The sequence below is a fragment of the Pleurodeles waltl genome, chromosome 6 (assembly GCF_031143425.1).
Source record: "Pleurodeles waltl isolate 20211129_DDA chromosome 6, aPleWal1.hap1.20221129, whole genome shotgun sequence".
NCBI classification, from domain to species: domain Eukaryota; kingdom Metazoa; phylum Chordata; class Amphibia; order Caudata; family Salamandridae; genus Pleurodeles; species Pleurodeles waltl.
This window is the reverse complement of record NC_090445.1, coordinates 206147586-206168606: the sequence shown is the minus strand read 5'-3', so window position 1 is coordinate 206168606 and position 21021 is coordinate 206147586. Positions and strand designations below refer to the sequence as shown.

The 21021-nt window shown below is 47.3% G+C and overlaps 1 protein-coding gene across 8 annotated transcripts in view; it reads left to right on the top strand.

The window, feature by feature from the left end:
• Positions 1-21021, top strand: part of MPP2 (MAGUK p55 scaffold protein 2) — a 382718-nt gene that overhangs the window by 74154 nt on the left and 287543 nt on the right. For 2 of the 8 annotated variants that reach the window (XM_069237833.1, XM_069237832.1), the window contains exon 1: positions 14529-14752. The exons of 4 other annotated variants lie outside the window; for them this stretch is intronic. In XM_069237833.1, coding sequence (XP_069093934.1) covers positions 14674-14752 — 79 coding nt within the window. In that variant the 5' untranslated portion in view covers positions 14529-14673. Of the gene's footprint in view, positions 1-14111; positions 14753-21021 lie in introns of those variants that run through there. 2 more of the 8 variants (XM_069237837.1, XM_069237835.1) reach the window with 2 other exon arrangements.

The following is a 21021-nucleotide window of genomic DNA, read 5'->3' as shown; positions in this document are numbered from 1 at the left end:
ATACAAGGTGAGAGGACATCAGTTCTTATACACAGAATCTTATCAGGGTCTGGAATTTCTGATATAATTTGAGGAATGTCTGACATAGATTATGTGCTTCCCATTATGGATGTATCAGGTGAGAGGACATCAATTCAGACTACACTGTCTTGGTTATATGTCGATATGTGTTTTTAATCAACCTTGACATGGTGGAAAATAGACATTTGATCCAGACAAATGTCGCCCTATTTGTTGTATCTGTGTCATTGATCGAAGGGCTTCACGCTTTACAGTTCTTAGAAAGATAAGGTAAGGCAACATCTATATCCAATAGCAGTCATGATAACAATTCTGCATAAATCGGGAAAGACGGCGACTGCCATAGTTTGAGAGAGGGAAGATGGGCGACTTCCATTAGTCAAGATGGAGTCAAAGCCTACATAGATAAACTGGTTGGACAGGCTAACTAAAATTAAAACTGTAGCTAACATTGAACCTGTCCTGTATGTGTTTCAGAATCTAAAACTAAAGGAGCCCTAAAAGCAAGTGATTAAAAAATAGAATTATGGAGGGAAAATCAGTCATAGGATTCATGACATGACTGTAATAATTTCTGAAATAAATAGGTACTCAATTATCGCTGAATGTGTTTTTGATTGCTTTTGCTTATCAGAAATATTCAAAATACGGTTACAGACTAAAAAGCACATGCCAGAAATGTACATTTGCTGAGATAGCAATTCATCACTTGTTACATATTCAGTAACTCATGTCTTCAAACTGGAATGGAAAAGGTGTCTATGCACTGGAAGACATGATCCTTACAACATTTCAATATTTGTCTTTCTGTTTCTGCCTTTTTATTTTAAAACATTCTACCTTCTGGTTGGTGTGTTCTATTAGCCTTATAGCCCTTCTGCTTCAGCTTATACCAGATGTTAAAGGCCCTGTTCTGCGGCTCAGGCCTATACCTCAGAGCCTTTCACAGCTTGAATAGTCCTCAGTAGCCGGCTATAGAGCTATATTATGTTTGCCGCACAAACATTCTCCCAGACTCCTCCACAGCCATTTCTAGCTACACTGTGTGAGCCTCCAGTAGGCTGTCACGAATGGAAAGAATGTTTCACTAATTTATAGAAATCATGGATGATGGCGATGGCATTCCTGAAACGAATCCCACCTGTGTTGCCAAAGTTGTAAAAAAGTACCCTGACGTGGTTTGAAGTAAGTCCTTGCCCGTGATTGTTGCTCCAGAGTGGTACAACCTCACCCAACATCCCCTCCAAGATGATTGCCATCAAACTCAAATTGTGACATAGTTAAGGATAAACTGTGGCACGCATGGGTCCCAACACCACACATAAAGGCAGGATACAGCCGAAGAGGAGGACCCAGTGAAAAGAATGAGAATTCATTATGGGGAGTAAGCGGAGGGAGAGTTGTGGGGGGAGACCAGTCTACTGAAGGTAAAGCTGGACACCACATCCGAGGGAGGAGAGCAGAGCACTGAGAGTAAATGAAGGTGCACAGAAGAAGAAGCCTGCAAAAGGAAAGAAGAGGAGAGAGAGAAGAGCAGAGGAAAGTTTCCTGAGGAAGGAAGGTAGAATAAAGAAAACAAAGATGGAGAGTTAGGGATCAGAAACCAGAGAACGCAGAGAAATAGAAAAGGGGGCGCAGAAGGGAAGCAGAGAAATGATACCAGAAAAGGAGAGCAGAACAGAGAAGGGGGGCAACAGAAGTAGGTAAAAGGAAAAAGAGAAAGGAGTGCAGAAGACGCGAAAACAAAGGCAGAGGAGGGAGCATCAAGGATGGAATGAGGGTGAAGTGTTCACGAGAGAGGAATGAGAGAAGCACAGAGACGAGAGAGCAGAGCAAGGCGAAAACATCGGAGGTGGGAGAGCAGAGCACATGATGGAGAGCAGCGCGGGGAGGATCGGCGCGATGCAGAAGAGCCTTGGAAGGGAGCACAGCCGAGCAGAAAGATCAGAGCATAGGACACAGAGTAGGGAGGGTAGAGGGGGGAGAGCAGTCATTGCTTCACATTTCCTGGGCAGGATGTGGCACAGGGAGCTTAAGTAGAGCTCCTTCCCTTTCCTGATTGGAGCTCCACTCCCCTCCCTCACCTCCCCTGCCATCTCTGCTATCTCTTGAAATCTGTAGTACATCCTGGCATCATGTCCTTTTGTGTAATCCTTCTGGGTTACCATGGAAACCAGCCTGTAATGCATGGAGAGACAATCCACAGCACCGAGCCTTAAAGAGGTGACAGCAGAGGGGCCAGAGAGAAGCTGGAACAGCTGGAGGCGAATGGGGGCTGCTCTGTGCGTTACTCAGTGAGAGAGCACTCCGAGACCGTGTACATACGGGGAACAGGTCCCCACTCAAGAGAGCTAAGCATCCCCTGGCACCTAGCGCAAAATGGGTTGGGTTCATGCGGTGCAGCCGATAAGTGTAGCCTGAACACGAATCTGTGGCCTACAGGTCCCACTGAACAGATTTAGGGCTGCAGGAAAAGCACGTCCATGCAGCAATTAACACACAGGAAAGCCCACAGCGCCTAGAGGCACTAGAAGTATATAGATACAAAGCAAAATAACACCAACCTTTATTGCGCTGGGCATAATATAGATGCAAAGCAAAATAACACCAACCTTTATTGCACTGGGCATGATCTGTGTCAGAACACCCGCGTAGTGCATACGGGTTGTGCCTCTAAAGCTGACCTCTAAAGCTGGGGACTGAATCATCTCTGTCTCTTGTTAGATGCTCTACATAGCGCTGTTCCTTGTTATTTGTTCAGTGCTCCAAAGAGGTGTGTACATTGTGCATTGCTCTCTGTGATTGTTCTTGCTATGTGTGCTTTGGTCGGTGTGCCTCTCTTTGGATGCTCTGTTTTGTGCTTTGGTTTCTGTTGGCTCTATTTGAATGCTGTTTTCCAGTGTGCCTCTCTGCATGGTGTTTTGTGCTTTGGTCTGTGCGCCTCTCTGCATGCTGGTTTGTGCTTTAGTCTCTGTGCCTATGTTTGGATGCAGTTTCGTGCTTTGGTCTGCGAGCTTGTCTTTGCATGGTGCTCGTGCTTAGTTCAGTGTGCCTCTCCGTGCACGCTGCTATCTGCTTTTCTCTGCGTGTCTCTCTATTCACGCTGTTTTGTGCTTTGGTCAGTGTGCTTCTCTGTTCATGCTGGTTTGTGCTTTGGTTTCCGTGCCTCTGTTTTGATGCTGTTTTGTGCTTTGGTCTGTGTGTGTCTCTGGGGATGCTGTTTTGTGCTTTGGTCACTGGGCCTCTCTTTGTGCACTGTTATGTGCGTTGGTCTGTGTCCTGTCTGTTCATGCGGTTTTGTGTTTTGGTCTGTGTGCCCCTCTGGTGATGCTGTTTTGTGATTTGGTCTATGTGCCCCTCTGGTGATGCTGTTTTGTGCTTTGTTCACTGGACCTCTCTTTGCGCATTGTTTTGTGCTTTGGTCTGTGTGCCTGTCTGGTCATGCTGGTTTGTGCTTTGGTCTGTGTTCCTGTCTGGCCATGCTGGTCTGTGCTTTGATCTCTGTGCCTATGTTTGGATGCAGTTTCGTGCTTTGGTCTGTGAGCCTGTCTTTGCATACTGCTCGTGCTTTGGTCAGCGTGCCTCTCCGTGCACGCTGCTATCTGCTATTCTCTGCGTGTCTCTCTGTTCATGCGGTTTTGTGCGTCGGTCTGTGTGCCTCTCTTTGCATGGTGTTATGTGCTTGAGTTTGTGAGCAACTCTTTGCATGTGTTTCGAACTTTGGTCAGTGTGCCTTTGTGTGCATACTGTTTTGTGCTTGTTTTGTGTGCCTTTCATTGGAGGCTCTATTTTGTTTATTTCTGTGCTTGATTGACTGTTGCATTGCACATAGGCCTGTGTGCCTTGGTACGGCCTCAGCGCTGCACAGCGGCTCCTGCCTGTCATTGAATACTCTGTTTTGTGCATTGGTCCGTATGTCTCTTGGTATGTGCTCAGCGTCATCGTCTCTGCGTCTCTCGTTGGTTGCTGTTCGTTGAGCAGCCTCCCTTCTTGCACAGCAGTGAACACTGGTTTCTCAGTGCATCATTAGACCAGGCTCTCGGCCTGCTGGCCTGGTGGTGTTTCTCTGTAAATTCTATTTTTGTGCCTTATTCTTTGTACATCTGGTTGAAGGCTTTGTATCAGACGTTGGTCTCTAGGATGGAGGCTGGTTTCTGTCTCTTGCGTAATTCTCCGCATTGCACATTATTACTTACCTCTATCTGGCTCTGTGTCGTGAGTTGGCTTCTCTGCCTCTTGTTGGATGCTCTGTACTGCTTGCTGCTCTCCGTTGATAATCGATGCGTGCTGAATGTTGGTGCTATGACGCCACATCGTGCGTTTTGTTAGGTTATATGTATTCACTGATTGACCATTTGATGTCTCCTTGCCGGTTGTAAGTCTCACTCTCGCCTCGTGGTGTCTCCTTAAATGTCCTACGTCTGACCTTGACCTCCTCAGTGCTGCCTTGCCTGTTCTGAATTTCCCATTGTCCCTTTAGGGCTAGTGTTCTGCACGCCATTGGAGACCGCCCTATGTTATACCATGTAATACGCTATGTTATGGCAGAAGATCTTTGTGGTCCGTAGGAATACTGAGGTTGTTAGTGATGGCACTACAGAAGGTATAGTTGTCTGTGATCCCACGTTCGTCACGTTGGTCCTGCCAGCGCCAGTGCTTTATTTGTAAAAGAAAATAAGTGCCAGGGCCAGAGGTATTTCATGGCACCCCTCTGTAGTTTGTGCAGCCTGCCAGCGCTGCCAAATGCCAGTGCCACTGTTACCCTTACCCTATAATTAAACTATTCTAATAAATATTCCATGTCGCTAAAGCTGTTAGAACGGACTGGATGGGGTATTTTTATTTTTTTAATTACATTCATATTGACATTTTAAACAGTCTATGGATGTGCTCTCCTAAATAATTGACTGACATCATCACCATATGGTGAATTGTCGGAAATAAGTACTAGTGTTGTGAATGAAGTGCCAGTGCTAAGCACCGGAAAACACCAGCACAAATTAAGCACTGGCCAGAACACTTTGAATTAGATGGTGAACTCTTGTGTTAACGGTGTAAACCCGTCTATTGCACTTTTTTTACTGGTGTCGTGTTATATGAGTCTCAGCAGTACACAACCTACTTATGTTCTCTTAGGTACGGTGTAACATGTTGACCTTATTTCTTTTTACTGTTGTTATTGTTCGACATGTTGTAACATTCAGTGCTTTAGGCTACCTATTAGTCTCTATGTGTTACCTTCAGTACTCTAGGATGTTTGTTAATCTGTGTGCAACATTCAGTACTCTGGGCTACTCTTTAGTCTGTCCATGCTACATTCGGTACTCTAGGCTTCACGTTCGTTTCTCTGCTACATTTAGTGCTGTAAACTCTTTGTTAGTACCTTTGTATCACAGTCAGTACCTTGGCCTACTAGTTAGTCTGTGTGTTTGTCACACTCACTACTACAGCTAGTTGTTCGTCTGTGTAGCATTCAGTGCTGTAAGCTTCTCGTTACTCTCTAAATGTCACTGTTAGAACTCTAGACTATGAGCTAATCTTTCTGCATAATACTCAGTACTGTAGTCAGTACTCTGGGCTACTTATTAGTCTCTCTGTGTGTCACACTCATTACTTTAGGCTAGTTGATAACCTCTGTAAGTACCAATCATTACTGTAAGCTACTTTTTAGTCTCTCTGTGTCAAGATCAGTACTCCATGCTACGTGTTTGTCTGTGTAATATTCAGTACTCTAGGATACTCGCTTGTCTCTGTGTTGCGTTCAGGTTTTAAGCACTGCTCATTGTTAAGGACTTCGCCTCACCTGTTGCAAGCTCCACAACCATCATGCCTTTGCAAAACTTCTGCACCCAGCTCTCCCACTATTTCAAGAACAAGATCAGCAACATCTACAATGACATCGATGCCCAGCCGGACACCTACACTCTTGCAGCCCTTTCGCCCATTGAGACGGGGCCCTAAACCCCACCATGACCACCTGGCCTACCATCAGCACATTGAAACCGCAGCAAAAAGGCACTCTGTCTACTTAGGAGCACCATTGGGCACCTAACCTCACCACATCTTCACAAAGGGCTGAATCCCATCGACATCTAACAACTCCATTGACACAGACACCTTTCCAAATGCCTCGAAACACGTCACCTCTCAGCAGACTCAAAGATGCTAGCCAGCTACCGACTGATCTCCTTGCTGCCCTACTCCTCTTAGGTCCTTGAGAAAATCATCAACAAACAACTATCTGTCCACCTAAACATTAACCACCTCCTTAGTCCCACCAAATCCAGATTTAGGTCCAGTCATAGCACCAATACCACACTTATTGCCATCAAAGACAACACCCGTAGGATCATGGGCAGAAAAAATGCCACACCCCTCATCCAACTGGACCTATCTGCTTCTTAAAACACTGTCTTCTACCCCATCCTCATTCGAAGCCTCCACAAACTCTGCTTTCAAGGTTCCACTCTGTGCTAGATCTGCTTCTTCCTCACTGGTCGCACCCAGTCGGTCAGCCTGGCTCCCTATACCTTGACTGCCATCATCCTCATCTGCAGAGTATCCCAAGGATCATCTCTCAGGCCCATGTTGTTCAACCCCTACATGACTTCTCCCACACCCACTGACCCACAGAATCTATGTTATCTCCAATGCAGATGACACCCAGCTCATCTTTCACTCTCTAGTGACACATTCAGCATCTGCACCAACTTTACCTCCTGTAAATCTGAAGTCAGCAGGTGGACGAAGGTTCACTGTCTGAAGCTCAACACAGACAAAACAGAAGTGGTGCTCTTCAGCAAGGACACCTCACTATGGAAATTCACCTGGTGGCTAGTAGACCTCAAACCAGCAACACACCAGCCACCCAAGCCAAGAACCTAGGAATAGTGGTGGACATCCAGCTGACAATGACCATCCAGCATAGTCGCCTCCTCCTGCTTTTACACCCTCAAAATTCCAAAAACAAATCTTTAAGTGTCTCCTAATCAACCCCCACAAGGACCATCAACCAGGCCCTCATCATCAGCAAGCTGGGCGGCGGCAACCCACTCTATGTCGTAATCCCCGCCAAGTGTACCAGAAGACTTCAGACCTTGCTGCAGCCAGATTTATGCTCAGGCTCCCACCTTGCACACACATCACCCCGTACCACAGAGACATTTACTAGCTCCCCATCCACAAACATGCACTCCTAAAGCTTCTCACACACACATACAAAGCCCTGCACAACCTAGACTCCTACTGCCGCAACAGAAACATACTCTTTCACACCCCAATCATGAACCTCCGCTTAGCCAGCCTTAGCCAGCCTCTGGCTAGAACGCATCCTCTGCACACACAAAACTAGAGCCGGCAGATGGGCCTTCTCATACCGCACTCCCAAAGCCTGAAATGACAGTGCCTCAACATCAGGGCCATCTCGCTAGTCCTTGAGTTCTCTCAACAAACAGAAAACATGGCTCTTCACCTACACTTCAGACTCAACCAGTATAGTCCCCTCTTTTTTAGTGCCAGGATACCCTCCCGGGCAAGTTGTATATTCTACAAACTAACATAACACGTGTTTACCCAGGAATCAGAATTATGAGTTGTGTGAAAATGATCACACCCTCGAAGCTTTCCCCTGATAGATGACGGCGGGTCAAGGCTGCCACAATTTATTGAGGGACAAGGTCTTGGAAAAAGAAAACCATGTAGGATTTGGTGTGTTAAAAAGCTATTTTGCATATCTGGCACATTTTCCTGTTGTAAATTCAAAATAGGAGGCGTTTATCACACCTGGAAAACATCTCACACTAGGGTAATAATATTTATCAGTCAGGACAAATACCCCACCCTACTCAGACAATCTATAATGAGGGTATGAAAAGCGTTGAAAAGGAGACACAAACCAATACACCATCTAACTATGCACCTGAAGCGCAAGCACAATAAATAGCTGCTATTTAAAGTTAATGGAAACATATGTGAAATTGAAAATCACAAAAAAGCTCAGATATGAGGTTCAAAGGTCATATCAGAGTGCAGCAAGACAGCAATTACAAATCCCTTGTTAATTAACAAGTTAATACAACATTCGGTAAATGCAATGCCGCTGGTAAATGCAATGCTGCTGTGTGTATTATGTGCAGTATTACCCTTTCCTAAACTTAGAATGGTGCATAGTTGGGTTATTCTGCATGTTTACTATTTTTCAAGCTACAAAGCCTGTAATAATGCAATATTTCCCTGCACAAATTCTGGTAGGTGTTGCATGGGCATCTCCATTGTAAAAGTGTGGTATTTGCACACTACTTTTAACCCCAATTTCAGTGCAGACTGATTATTGGGCACTAAAAACGATGCCTGCACTAGAATCGATCTGATCATGTCTCACCATCCACAGCCAGAAAGCCAAGATCATTCTGAGTCATCTATGTCCCCTGCATCTGTGATGATCCAAAAGAGTCATCCCTCTTGTGGCCTGCTTTCAACATCTATATTTTTTTACTTTTTTTAGGTTTAGCACGCAAGCGCTCTGGCCTCTTGTAATCTAGCTCTGGGCTTTAACCACGCCCACCGCTCACCTATCACTATCACTCCTTCATGGGCTTGCCTTTCAAAAATCCTTTGTTATCATTGGTAAATGCTTTACATTTGTCCCTCCTTGGGGCACTTTTGTTACCGCCTAGGCCATCGACCCTGTTACATGGATAATTGCACGTTTGAAGATACGTTTGACTGCAAGCGAAGTTCTTTTTCCTTTTGTGTCCTCACTTCACACTCATGGTGGCCGTGGAGCTTTGAATTGGCTCACTTATGTCAACTGTTTTACTTTTCATTTTCAATTTTTGTGGCAAGTAAAGTCCGGTTAGGAATTTACAAAGCTGATAGCTCTAACTCGAGCAACTGCAAGACCCATTGGATTGCAACTGCTTGTTTTTAACATGGCACAGCTTCTCGACCACTAGTAGATATCACTGCAAGTTTGACTATGTGTTCCACTGTGTCAAGAAGAACTTCCTGTGCAAGAATGGCCCCAAGGCCAGGATTATAGAAGTTGGGGAGCCTGAGCCCAGCTCTTTTCCAGATACCAAAGGTCTCAGTCGCAAACACCCACAGTGTGTCTTAACCTCCCTAAGTAGGATCATGTGAACCGAGCCCTAAATCACTTCTTTGGCTCTATTTAAATGCCAGGATTAAGTTTGAGTTATTTTGAAACCTCCACAAAATATAGTAGGGTAAAAGCCTCATTTACCTGGAATGGAACGGAACACAAAGACAATTTCTAGAGCACGAACATTGACCTCGCTGAGGTATTTTGGCGCCAGAGACAGAGAAAGGCAAAATCAAAGAGAAGTTAGCAGTGAAAAGGAGCGGTGAACAGCAAACTCTTCAACACATCGCGGAATTTTAAATGATTCAGCATTGTCCGTAGATGAAAGTACATGTAAAAAATCGGTATGTCTTGCCACCAGAGGCCCCAACTCAATGTCCAACCATCTGATCGACTAACAGTTGCTCAGAAGTATGAAACAATGAAACATAGCCATGAGTGTGCAAGGACCTCTGCCAAGGAACACCCTTGATCTGAGATCTATGCCCAAGTGCCTGCAGTTCAGTTAATGGCTGACAACAGAACTTTTAAATTGGCCACTAGTTTCACCCACCACAGAAAAGGGATTGTGAGTGAAAAGATTTAGACAAGGTCCTCAGACTGTGTCTGGTTGGTTTCAGTGTGGCAGTGGTCGACGTGTTGCTGGTATGGACTGTTTAGAACTGGTTGTGTTGGTGATGTGGTTCACAGAGCAGTGGCTGATTTATTTCTAGTAATAAGTGACAGACAACTGTGTCTTTCTGACTCTGTATGACAGTGCTGCTGGTGTTATGTGACAGAGGGCTCTCTGTTGCTCTCAGTAGGGTTGTGGTGGTCTTTGTGGAAAATGACAGGATGGTCTCTTGTCCATAGGGCAGTGATGTGTGTGCCACCTTCTGGTGTGAAAAACAATGTTCTTTTGCTGTACGAAGGACGTTGGTTGTTGTGTGACTTCTATCAACCATCACAGGGCGCTCTCTTCCTGTCCATAGGCCTGGAGGCAGTATTTCATATGCTGCTGGTGTTAGGTTTTGGAGGGCAGTCTCTTCCTGCCCGAGGGCTAGTGGCTCGTTTGTTGCAGGTCAGCAGATGGCTGAATATTTGCTCCAATGAGGCAGGTGTGTGTTTTGTTGAAGTGACAAAGAGCAGACCCTCACTAACATTGGTCAGTAGTGTTATGACCCCTGTGCTGTTGATATTAACTGGAATCAGATTGGCTGTGGCGGCGCACTGGTGCTGCCTGACTGGACTCCATCCAGGCCTCGTTAGCAAACTAGGCTGTACTTTATCCTCTGTTGCGTGCTTCGAAGTAACTGAAATGTGTGATTAAACGCTCAAGAAGCCCCTAAATAAATAAATAAGGCGATGGTGTGACAAATGATGGTCTTGTTCTGGCCTTTGGACAGTGGATGGTGTTTGGCTGGCATGCTCCGTTGGCAGTAAGTATTCATGTGTAGCTGATATAAACCGACAGCAGACCATCCCTTCCTGTCCATAGGTCTGGAGGACATTGTTCCTTATGCTGCTAGTATTAGATGTCAGAGGACAGTCTCCTGCTGCTGCAGGCCAGTGGTATCTCTGATGCTGGACAGGAGGTGATGGAAGATTTCTGCCCACGAGGAAGGGGGGTGTTTTGCTGAAGCAGCAAAGGGCAGTAGCTCCCTAACATTGCGTGTAGGGTAGCGGCCAGTGTGTTGTTGGTAGAAGGTAACAAGGGATGCCTTCTTGCTGTGCATACATCAGTGCTGCTCGTTTAATGAGGGTGGCAGTGGACGGCTTTTGGTGCACTGGTTGTTTTTTCTTATATGAAGCGAAAGAGGGGAGTTTCTTGCAGCGCAGTGGTCTTTGTGCATGTAGTATGTGTAAAGCAACTGGGAGTCGGCTCTTGCTGTCAACAGGGCAGTGTTTGGCGCGTTGTTGTTGTGAAGTGGCAGGATGTCTCTCGCAGACAGGGCTTTAAGTGCGCCGGTACTCGCCGGTACTGAGTGCTGGCACCTCTCCGTTTTCTCCTCCTAAGTACGGGAACTCCTCCTTTGCCAATGAGAGTACCGGTACTCATAGTGGCAGCGGAGCAGGCTCTGAAATGTACAGTGAAAGTGCAGCTGATGTCGAGGCTGTGGGAGAGGAGAATGTCTGTGCGCCGTCCCATTGTGTACGTTATCCATATAATGAGATGCTGCGGAAAGGTACTGATGTGCATTATCGCATGGCCAGGGGGGCAGGTGGAAAGGGCTAGGCATGCACTCTAATTGACAACGCCGGTTCCAATTGTCTCACGAGACACGCAGAATCCAAACCATTATTCTGTAGTTGCAATAGCCATTGTTGCCCACAAGAAAACCTAGCCTTAGAGGGCTCGTGCACCTACTGCAGAAATGTAAAGATAGACATTTGGTTAGAGTCCTGAGAGGGTAGCTCTCATTTGTCAGAATTTGATAAAAGTTTCATCATTAAAATTATTTGTAGTAAACTGTAAAGCCCGTTAGTTACCATTAAACAAATCGACGAACATTTATCAGTCTTAAAAGGATGAAAGGCTGAGTCTCCTATTCCAACTACTACAGATTGTACAAAAATCTCCGAAGCATGTACCCGGCTTGCTCTGGCCTTCCTAAGAAGCCTAATGATGTAGACCACCACAGTCAAGGTTTCAGATATGGTTGTGGGGCATTCTTTACCACTTTTGCTAAACTATGGGTGTTCAGCTCTCAAAGTTAAATTTTAATAATGTATCTACACCATCATGAAAAAGTTTTGTGTAAACTAGTAGCTCCCCTGCCACTCAGTAATATGTTGTTCCACTCCAATTGTCATCAAGAGAAATTCTGTGGGTTTGCTGTGTTTACTAGAATACATGAATGATTTATTAAAAAACACATTGTAATCTAGGTCTTCAAGCACTTGCATGTACACTGTGGGGCCTTGGACTTCCCGTACTTCTCTCAGTAATGAACCAGAATAGGGTGTAGAAGTATATCTTAGTATGAAAGCAAACAAAATCAATCATGCAGCATTCACAAAATACAAAACACATAAAAAACCCTCTAAAATGCAGCAGTCAAGGTACATTTCAAAAGAGCAGGAGGCTCACAGGCCATAGAACATGTGACTCTTAGTACTTCATTCAGTCTACTTCCTACAAGCATCAGCTGAGGCAGAAAGGGAGCTGGCACACCGAGAGAGAACATGATTGGGCTAACAGCACAAATACTGGTACAGTGAGACACAAGGATTAGGATGCAGGCCTCTTGGCCTGCATCACAAAGCCCTCCACAACACCGGACCTGCCTACCTTAACCAGCGACTCAACTTCCACGTACCCCACGGGACCCTACGCTCAGCCCAGCTCTCTCTCGCAGAAGTACCCCGCATCAGGAAAACCAGAACAGGATGACGTTCCTTCTAGTACCTCGCCGCCACCACCTGGAACGCCCTCCCCATCCACATCAGACAAACCACCTCCCTCCCCAGCTTCACGAAGGAACTGAAGACATGGCTTTTTTAATCCACCTCCGGTACACGCTACACCCCCACCCAGCGCCTTGAGACAATAACAGGTGAGTAGCTGCGCTCTATAAACTCTGATTGAGTGATTGATTGGTTAAACAGATCACAGTTTATCCACAAGAAACTCCCCCCGCCCCCTTGCAATTCTACACCTTGTGTGCTATAAGGTGTCTCTATGATGTCCTTTCAGAACGTCTGGTTTCTTCACAAATGTATGAGAAAATGGATTTCAAAACGGCACTATTTAACCTGAGTATCACCTGCTTCTAATGCACAGCAAAAAAATTCTGATGTAATTAAACGGCTACTTCATAGCCTCGCCCAAGGCCACGCCCCTAGACGCCCCGTACTCAGTTCACCGAGTACCCGTACTTCTTTTTTTCCATTTAAAGCACTGCTCGCAGAGTTGGTGTATTGCTGCTCCCGTGCAAAAGAGTCCTCCCGTGCTTGACGTAGCAGGGATTGATGTGTTGCTGGTGTCACGTGACTGAGGTGGCCCTCTCCCCCTATAGAGCAGAGGTTGCTATTTTGCTGTTGTGAAATGCCAGAGGTGGTCTGGTATTCCATATAGCATGGGTTGATATGTTGCTGGTGTGAAGTGACTGAGGTGGGCTCTGGGTCCCCACCGACCATAGGTTGATGTGTTATTGTTATGATAGACAGTTTTCACTCCCTTTCTTTTCCTTTTCGTTTCATAAGTATGTCTGTGTTTGTGATATGAAGTGAGAAAGGCCATCTTTTTCTGCTCTCATGGCCTTCACGTGCTGCTGGTGTGAAGTGGCCGAGATAATCCGCTCTCCACAGAGCAGAGGTTGGTGCATTGCTGCTGTGAAGTCACAGATGGTGTTTACTTGCTTTCCTTTTCGTACCTGTTTCTCTGTTGGTCCTGTGAAGTGACAAGGGCCATCTTCTGCTGTCCATAGGGCAGTGCCTCGTGTGTGGCTGGTATGTTAGTTGCAGAGGTGCTCTCTCTCTCCACAGAGCAGAGGCTGGGGTGGTGTTGCTGTGAACTGGCAGCGGTGGTTTCCCGCCCTCTTTGTAGCAGGGATGCATGCCTTGCTGGTGTGAAGTGGCCGAGGTGTCCTCTCACTTTCCAGAGCAGGTTTAACCTTTTGCAGGTGATGCTCCTCTGCTGCCGGAGGGCAGTGCCTCACGTGTCGCTGGTGTGAGAGGACAGAGCTGGTCTCTCTCCACGCAGCGAGCGTTGATGGCTCGCTGCTGTGAAGTGACAGGTGATGTTCGCTTGCAGCTAGTGCTGCTATGAGGTTCACAGGGGGCACTCTTCTGCTGCCAGTAGACACAGGTTGGTGAGCTGCTCTTCTCTGCCTCTCTCATCCTGCGCGGCTTGCTTAGCGCTCCTGCCTGCATCACGAGTGATTTCAGATGCGCGGGAGATGATCCCCCGTGCCTCGGCCCCTCTGCCAATCCCGGGGAGGCTGGCAGCTGGCAGTGGGATCCTATTGGCTAGCACTTGAGGCGGGGGGGAGTGGGCTGTGGCCCCCCTGCCTCACACAGGGTTGGCTCTGCTTGTAGGCTTGGCCGTGGTATTAACCTCCCTATTCCCACTCGCCTGACTCCTGCCTCTTCTGCGAGACTGCCCAGGGAGGGAGGAGGAGGGCAGTAGAGGGGAGGGAGATGAGCAGAGAAGCTGCTCAGGAGCTTTCACAGGGGGTGGGCGACCAAAAAACCAAAAGACCAGAAATAACGGACGGTCTTAAGAGGGGCCAGGGAGACCCATCTACCCAGTAGCTGTGAAGGCAAAGGGGGCCCGAGTCTGGAGTGCAGACGTACTCCCGGGCTGGACAGCAATAGAGAGGCTGAGTGTGGGCGAGGTAGAGTACTACAAGGACAGAGTGAGGGCAGGTGTCAAGTGGAGTTGGGGACGGCAGAACCGGATGCAGGGGAATGATCCTGGTAAGGGCGACCACTGACTGGACCAGTGGGCCTCAGATGACCCCTCTGGACCTGCAGACGCAGAAGGTTCATTGACTCACCAGCGCAGAGGAGGCGCATTCCTGGACCATCAGAGGACGCCACCGGTGCTCTCGCCACATCCTATCCCGGCCATGAGCAGTCCAGCCAGCGGTGTCTCCTTGGAGGGGATTTCTTTGAACTCCTCGGAAGAGCTGGAGCTGCGGAGGGAAGGTACTGTGAGGCGCTGTCTGCATGACCAGACACGAGGGATGGAGAGCGCGAATTCTGGCGACCGTGGTGTTAGGCTCTGTCTGCGTCTTCATTTTCATCCTTCCATCTTTCCATCTCGTTACTTGTGCTTTTTATCTGTATATGCCACCTTTTATCCACACCTGACAACAATCACATCTACCTTTGACTGTCCTCTTGTGTACACTATGCGCACACTTCCTTCTGCGTTTCCCTGCACTCTCATCCCACTATTTTTTTGCACGCTTCTTCTGCACTTTCTGTTTACTTCTACTGCTCCTGTGCTGTTGTCTTCACTTCTGTTTGCCTCTCCTATCCTCTCTGCTCCTCTCTTCTCCCTCCCTCCCCTCCCCTTCACTCTCCTCTATTCTCCTCTCCTCTGCTCTCCTCTTTCTGTGCGAACCCCTCCTCAATAAACACTCCTTCTCAGTTGCTCCCTCTCGTTGTTCCTCCACTAACAATGTCTTCCTCCCTTGCTGCTTTCCGTCCATCCCATCCTTGCTTGAGATCTCCTTTGGATGTTGAACCCATGCACCCATTTGGCCTTGGATTATTCAAGATTATTCCGGCTATGGCAGATGGAACTCTGGGCAGGAACCCCAAAACTGTCCCCTCATAAACGGAACACCGCGCCAGCCGTGATGAGCGCTGAGTGAAACGATGACTACCCTGGCCTCGGAGGCTTCGTGTGCACTCCGCCACCGCCAACCGCCTGTGATTGGCCGATCTGTTTGTAGAGATGGGTTTGTGGAGTACCAAATCCGCGATACCTTGGCTTTTCACCGACCCCCCTTTCACTCAAACTTTTGAATGGCCTAGAAATTGTAGCTCTGAGTGTGGCTGAATTTGTTGTTTGAAACATAAACCATAGATATCTGTTTTCTTGCGGGGCATGGCCTTTTGAACTCCTGTAGGAATTTGTTGGAATTAGCAGTGGCGAATATATGTTATCATTCAGCAATGAAAGATATACCAAGAAAGCAATTTTCAGGAGGGATGCATGTGCGCTATTGGGCACGTATCATCATTCAGTGAGAGGAGGGAGTGCACTAAGGCCTATGCTTTATTAATATGGGTGTTAAGTAATTGTATTGTCTCCAGGATACAAGCTAGATAACTGTGTCCTCTGTAAATCAGCTTCTCTAAATGGGAAAGATGAGGTCAGGTACACAGAGGAAAGTCTCGTGCCGCATCTAATCTGAGAGGAGAGGCAAGGTACGAGAGAGAATCTATCACAACGCAGAACTCTCAACTACAAAATGAGCTAAATTCCCGTGCAGAAAGCGAAACGCCGGAATTTCGCCCTTTTTTTCCCGACATTTGGGTCTGATCTGCTGCCTCATCGGTCGAGAAAACCCCAAAAAGTACAATTCCTTTCTGAAGCACTGTGAGTTGTTGGGCAATGTATTTACCTTAATGCTAACTCGATTAAGGTACATATTCTGGTCCCTCGCTGTGCGCGTCAAAGCAACTTCCCCAGCAGGGAAGTCCGTTTGCAGCAGCTCCCTGCAGGGTCCTCCTAGCAGCAAACTCAAGTCCCTTTGCTGAGAAATATTCTTCGAGAGCACCGTCAGGGGACGGCCATTGTATGGAATTAATGTATTTACTATTAACAATATCCAGCTCCTGAATTGCTTGTTCCTTGCATCTACCAATGCCCAAAATGAGGAATTCTTGTTTTGAAGGTGTTTTCTCCTGCATTCTTCCCCTTTTCCGAACCGTGTCTATCGGATGCTGAAAGGGCAAATTAGCTTGCAATTTTATATCTGTGTACTACTGATGGACAAAAAGGAGATTTTGCTTAGGCCTACTCCTACCCTACATCAGGCATAGCCTATCTGTGCTGTTAACTATCTCCATTTTAACCCAACTGCATTCGCTCCTGCTAATTTAGCCTTACATGCTTTTATTCATCTGTCGCTAGTGGACACACCCACCATTCTAGAACATGCCTAGTTGATCTGTCCCAGCTCTCTGATTTCACCCATCAGACATCAAGAACCTTCATCCACAACTGACTGAAATTGACACATTTGCCCATTCAAGAAACTTACCCTTTCACACTACTCATACCACGACTCCACTAGGTGAATCGAATTCAGGTGCGCAGAAGAAACCTTGACTTTCCAGGACTACTGAATTTGATGCTTGGCCATACAATTGGCAGATGGTGCGGTTTGCTGTACAGATAATAAGCCATGATGTCGCTGTGGCACTCAGGAGACACTAGAGAATATGTAATGTTATTACGAGAAGAGGGGATGTTGGCTCTTGAAGACGAGCACGTGTGACCCAGCCATGTGACAGGTATAAATGACAGGAGGTCATAGCAAGACCCACATAGAATGGTTGCGAATGAGCTGTAGAGAACAGGAAATATCTTGGTCCGGGTTAATTTGTGAACCAGAAGATGGTGCATTCTGGTGCAATGGAAGGGCATGGCCACTGCAGAATTTTTAAATATATTTGGGAGTAAATGTTTTCTAGAAGAAAAAAACACACACACTTATGTTTGAGTGGAACCAGGCAGCTGCACTATTCATTACACAACAGCCATTAGCACGGGGTGCAGATGTGCATTGTGGCCTGCACCATTGAAGCGCAAGGACATGTTCCTGCGTGGGCCCTCATTTACAGTGGTCTGCTAAATCTGTTCTGACACAACCTTTGTAGTAATTACGTTCCTGCATCCGGAAAGTGGTTGTGCGCATAAATAGCAAACAACTTGCAGAAGTACTAGTTCCACAATTGTTTCCTCACTTATTTGTGTAAAGTTCTTACAATCACCCCCTTTCTTTCTGTGGTATAGTATTACCTCGCTTAATGCAGCATTACCTCATCACACTGCATCTGTTTAATGTTACAAATATGTGGACATCTATGTATTCAAATTTATCATGTTTTTCCGCTAATGAAGGTCTACATATGGACAGAATGTCAATGCACAGGAGCATATGCCACATCCCTGTACAAAATAATGTGCAGTGTGGAAAATGTTGCATGTACGTGTTAGTGAAGTATAGGCATCCACAGTGAAAGCGCTATAAAAACATTGTTTGTTCAATACTTTATACTCACAGAAGTTAAAGGAGTGAGTAGAGCTTCACTTTTCAGAGATGTCATAAAATTCCTATGCTTTTGGAAGACATTTGCCTTTTGAGGATTCTAATTAATTTCTTCAAGTGGCTCAGAGTTTGTGCTGGTGGTTGAAGGTGGTGGACCCTATCGCTCATTTTTAGGTCAAGCCTACAAGGCAGTGCATGCTCTGTCAGTTGTAAGACATTTTGAGGGCTTACCAAGAACCTACAGGGATTTTGAGCCTTCCCATTGCTTACTATTGGTTGGCCTTGTGGTCACTTTAATTTGGCTGTTTCTTTTTTTGTGTTTCAACTTGCCAATCTTCTGTTTGTCCCTCCCATACAGCATAGACTCGCTACAATAACTTTTGATTGTCTGGCTTCTATTCTTCAAGTTCTTGCATTTCAAGCATTCTTTTGAATTAAGCATTCCACAGGAGTTACTGTGTTTTACTGCTGTCTCCTTTGTGTACTTCTCTCCCTCTCCACTCAGTGTTGCTGACTGACGCCCATTTGCATCTCAACACCTACTACATGTTGTGCTTACTCTCGTATTCTCCTCCAGTTGCTTGCTTTTCAATGTGCTTCTCCTTCCCACACCCCAATTGCTGCCTCACCTGTTGCTTCTTCTCCCCAACCCCACCCTCCTTGTGTCTTCCTCCCACCCACTACCTCTTCTCGCCCATTGTTTCTCCTCTGCACCCCCTCCCTCCATGTTGGTTCCCCACACTTACATCCTCCTTCTCTTTTGCCTGTTGCTTCTCCAACTCAACCCCTCCCTCCGTGTTGCTTCTGTCCCCCCAGCATTTCTTCCCCCACTGCGCCTTCCATGTTGCTTATCTCACTGCAGTCCTCTGTGTTGTTTCCCTCCCAGCCCATTCCTCGGTGTTGCTGTCCCACTTCTTCAAGCGAAAAATGCTTTTACCATAAATATTATTTGTTTTATTTAATGATTAAAATCAGTAAATAAAAGAAAATGGTTGCGTCATTTTGTAGGCACGCTCAAGCATGATGTGCATGTTTGTAGAATGATGTGACTGCCATGTCATGCTGTACAGCAAGGCTAAAATCAGTTGGCAAAGCCCAGTGCTTAATTTGTAAAAGAAAGAGTGCTTGTGCCCAAAGCTCTGCTCAAAAACCTGTGTCCGGTGTTGTTACATTTCTGGATACTCTTGACTCCACCTCATACCTCTTTCATCTACTACTAGACACCCCGCCCTTTTATCGCATGCTTGCAGGCTCCTGAGTTCTCCATTTGTGACGTTTTTGCATCTTTCCACTTTGTGTGTTTTTCCCTGTCTAGGTCTCGGTTAATGTCTGATTCAGAAAAATAAGTGTCAGTCCCCACAAATGAGTGCCGGTGACCCCACCGGCAGCCACCGGCTCATATTAAGCATTGACAAACATGGGCGTCAGGTCACCAAAATGCCAGGGGTAGCTGAAGTGACATAAAATCACTTTGACCTTCACTTTCACACTCACACATACACACTCTCTCACATAAACACACTCTCACCTGTAAATATGTACATAACATACATTCAAAGGCATTTTTTACTTACCTCAGCTGCCAGGGAAAGTCCTATTTCAGCTCTATTTTTATTAGCATAATAGTGAAAAATGTAATTTTCTGCACTTTTAGTTTGATAAAAAACTTCATAGAAAGCAAGGAGAGAGGCGCCCAGCGGACATGGATAAGGACAAGCTAGGGAGGAACTGCTGCTCTATTCCAGGCACTGATCTTGCTCCCTCGAGGCCCGGGTTGCAATGGCAGTGCAGTGCCAGGGGTCGCAAGGAGTAAGCTCGGGACGCAGCTGCGACCCCTGGCGACTCCTAAATGACGTCCTTGCTGGCAAAGCCAATAGTTCCAGAAGGCAAGCCCTATTAGCTTTGCCATTGTCGGGTTGGGACTGCCACTGTGTGACTCAGGGCAACTGAGAGAAAGGTAGAAGAGAGAGAAAGAAGGGGAAAGAGAAACATAGAAAAACACTTTTTAACTCTCTCCAGACATAGGTGGTCATTCCAACCCTGGCGGTCCATGACCGCCGGGTTGGAGGACCGCGGGAGCACCGCCGACAGGCCGGCGGTGCTCCAATGGGCATTCCGACCGCGGCGGTAAAGCCGCGGTCGGACCGGCAACACTGGCGGTCTCCCGCCATAGTACCACCGCCCATTGGAATCCTCCAAGGCGGCGCAGCTAGCTGCGCCGCCGAGGGGATTCCGACCCCCCCTACCGCCATCCAGTTCCCGGCGGTTCTCCCGCCGGGAACCGGATGGCGGTAGGGGGGGTCGCGGGGCCCCTGGGGGCCCCTGCAGTGCCCATGCCACTGGCATGGGCACTGCAGGGGCCCCCGTAAGAGGGCCCCTAAATGTATTTCACTGTCTGCTGTGCAGACAGTGAAATACGTGACGGGTGCAACTGCACCCGTCGCACAGCTTCCACTCCGCCGGCTCGATTCCGAGCCGGCTTCATCGTGGAAGCCTCTTTCCCGCTGGGCTGGCGGGCGGCCTGAAGGCGGCCGCCCGCCAGCCCAGCGGGAAAGTCAGAATTACCGCCGCGGTCTTTCGACCGCGGAACGGTAACCTGACGGCGGGACTTTGGCGGGCGGCCTCCGCTGCCCGCCAAGGTCCGAATGAGGGCCATAATATCTTCCTCAGCTCAAGAGTGAGGTCATTCCACCACCCCACCGGCCCTGAACATGCTGCCCCTCAACCCTGCCACCTGTCGCATAGTGCAGACCAGACTCCTGCACGACACCCTAGCACCCATCTCACAGTGCCCAACAGTTCTGCGTGTAGTAGCTTTAAAACCGTCTAGCAGTTCCTAGGTGTCCCACCTGTGCCACCCACGGTGGAGAGATAGCCTGTGCATGTCACCCTTACAAACCTCTTACAGTGGAGGGATGGGCTGTGCATATCACAGTTCCAAACCTCTCACGGTGGAGAGATGGGCTGTGCATGTCACCCTTCCAAACCTTTCCCGGTGGAGGGATGTCCTGTGCATATCACTCTTGCAAACCACTCACGGTGGAGAGATGAGGTGTGCAAGTCACCCTTCCAAACCTCTCACGATGGAGGGATGTCCTGTGAATATCACTCTTCCAAACCACTCACGGTGGAGAGATGGGCTGTGCATGTCACCCTTATAAACCTCTCGCGGTGGAGAGATAGGTG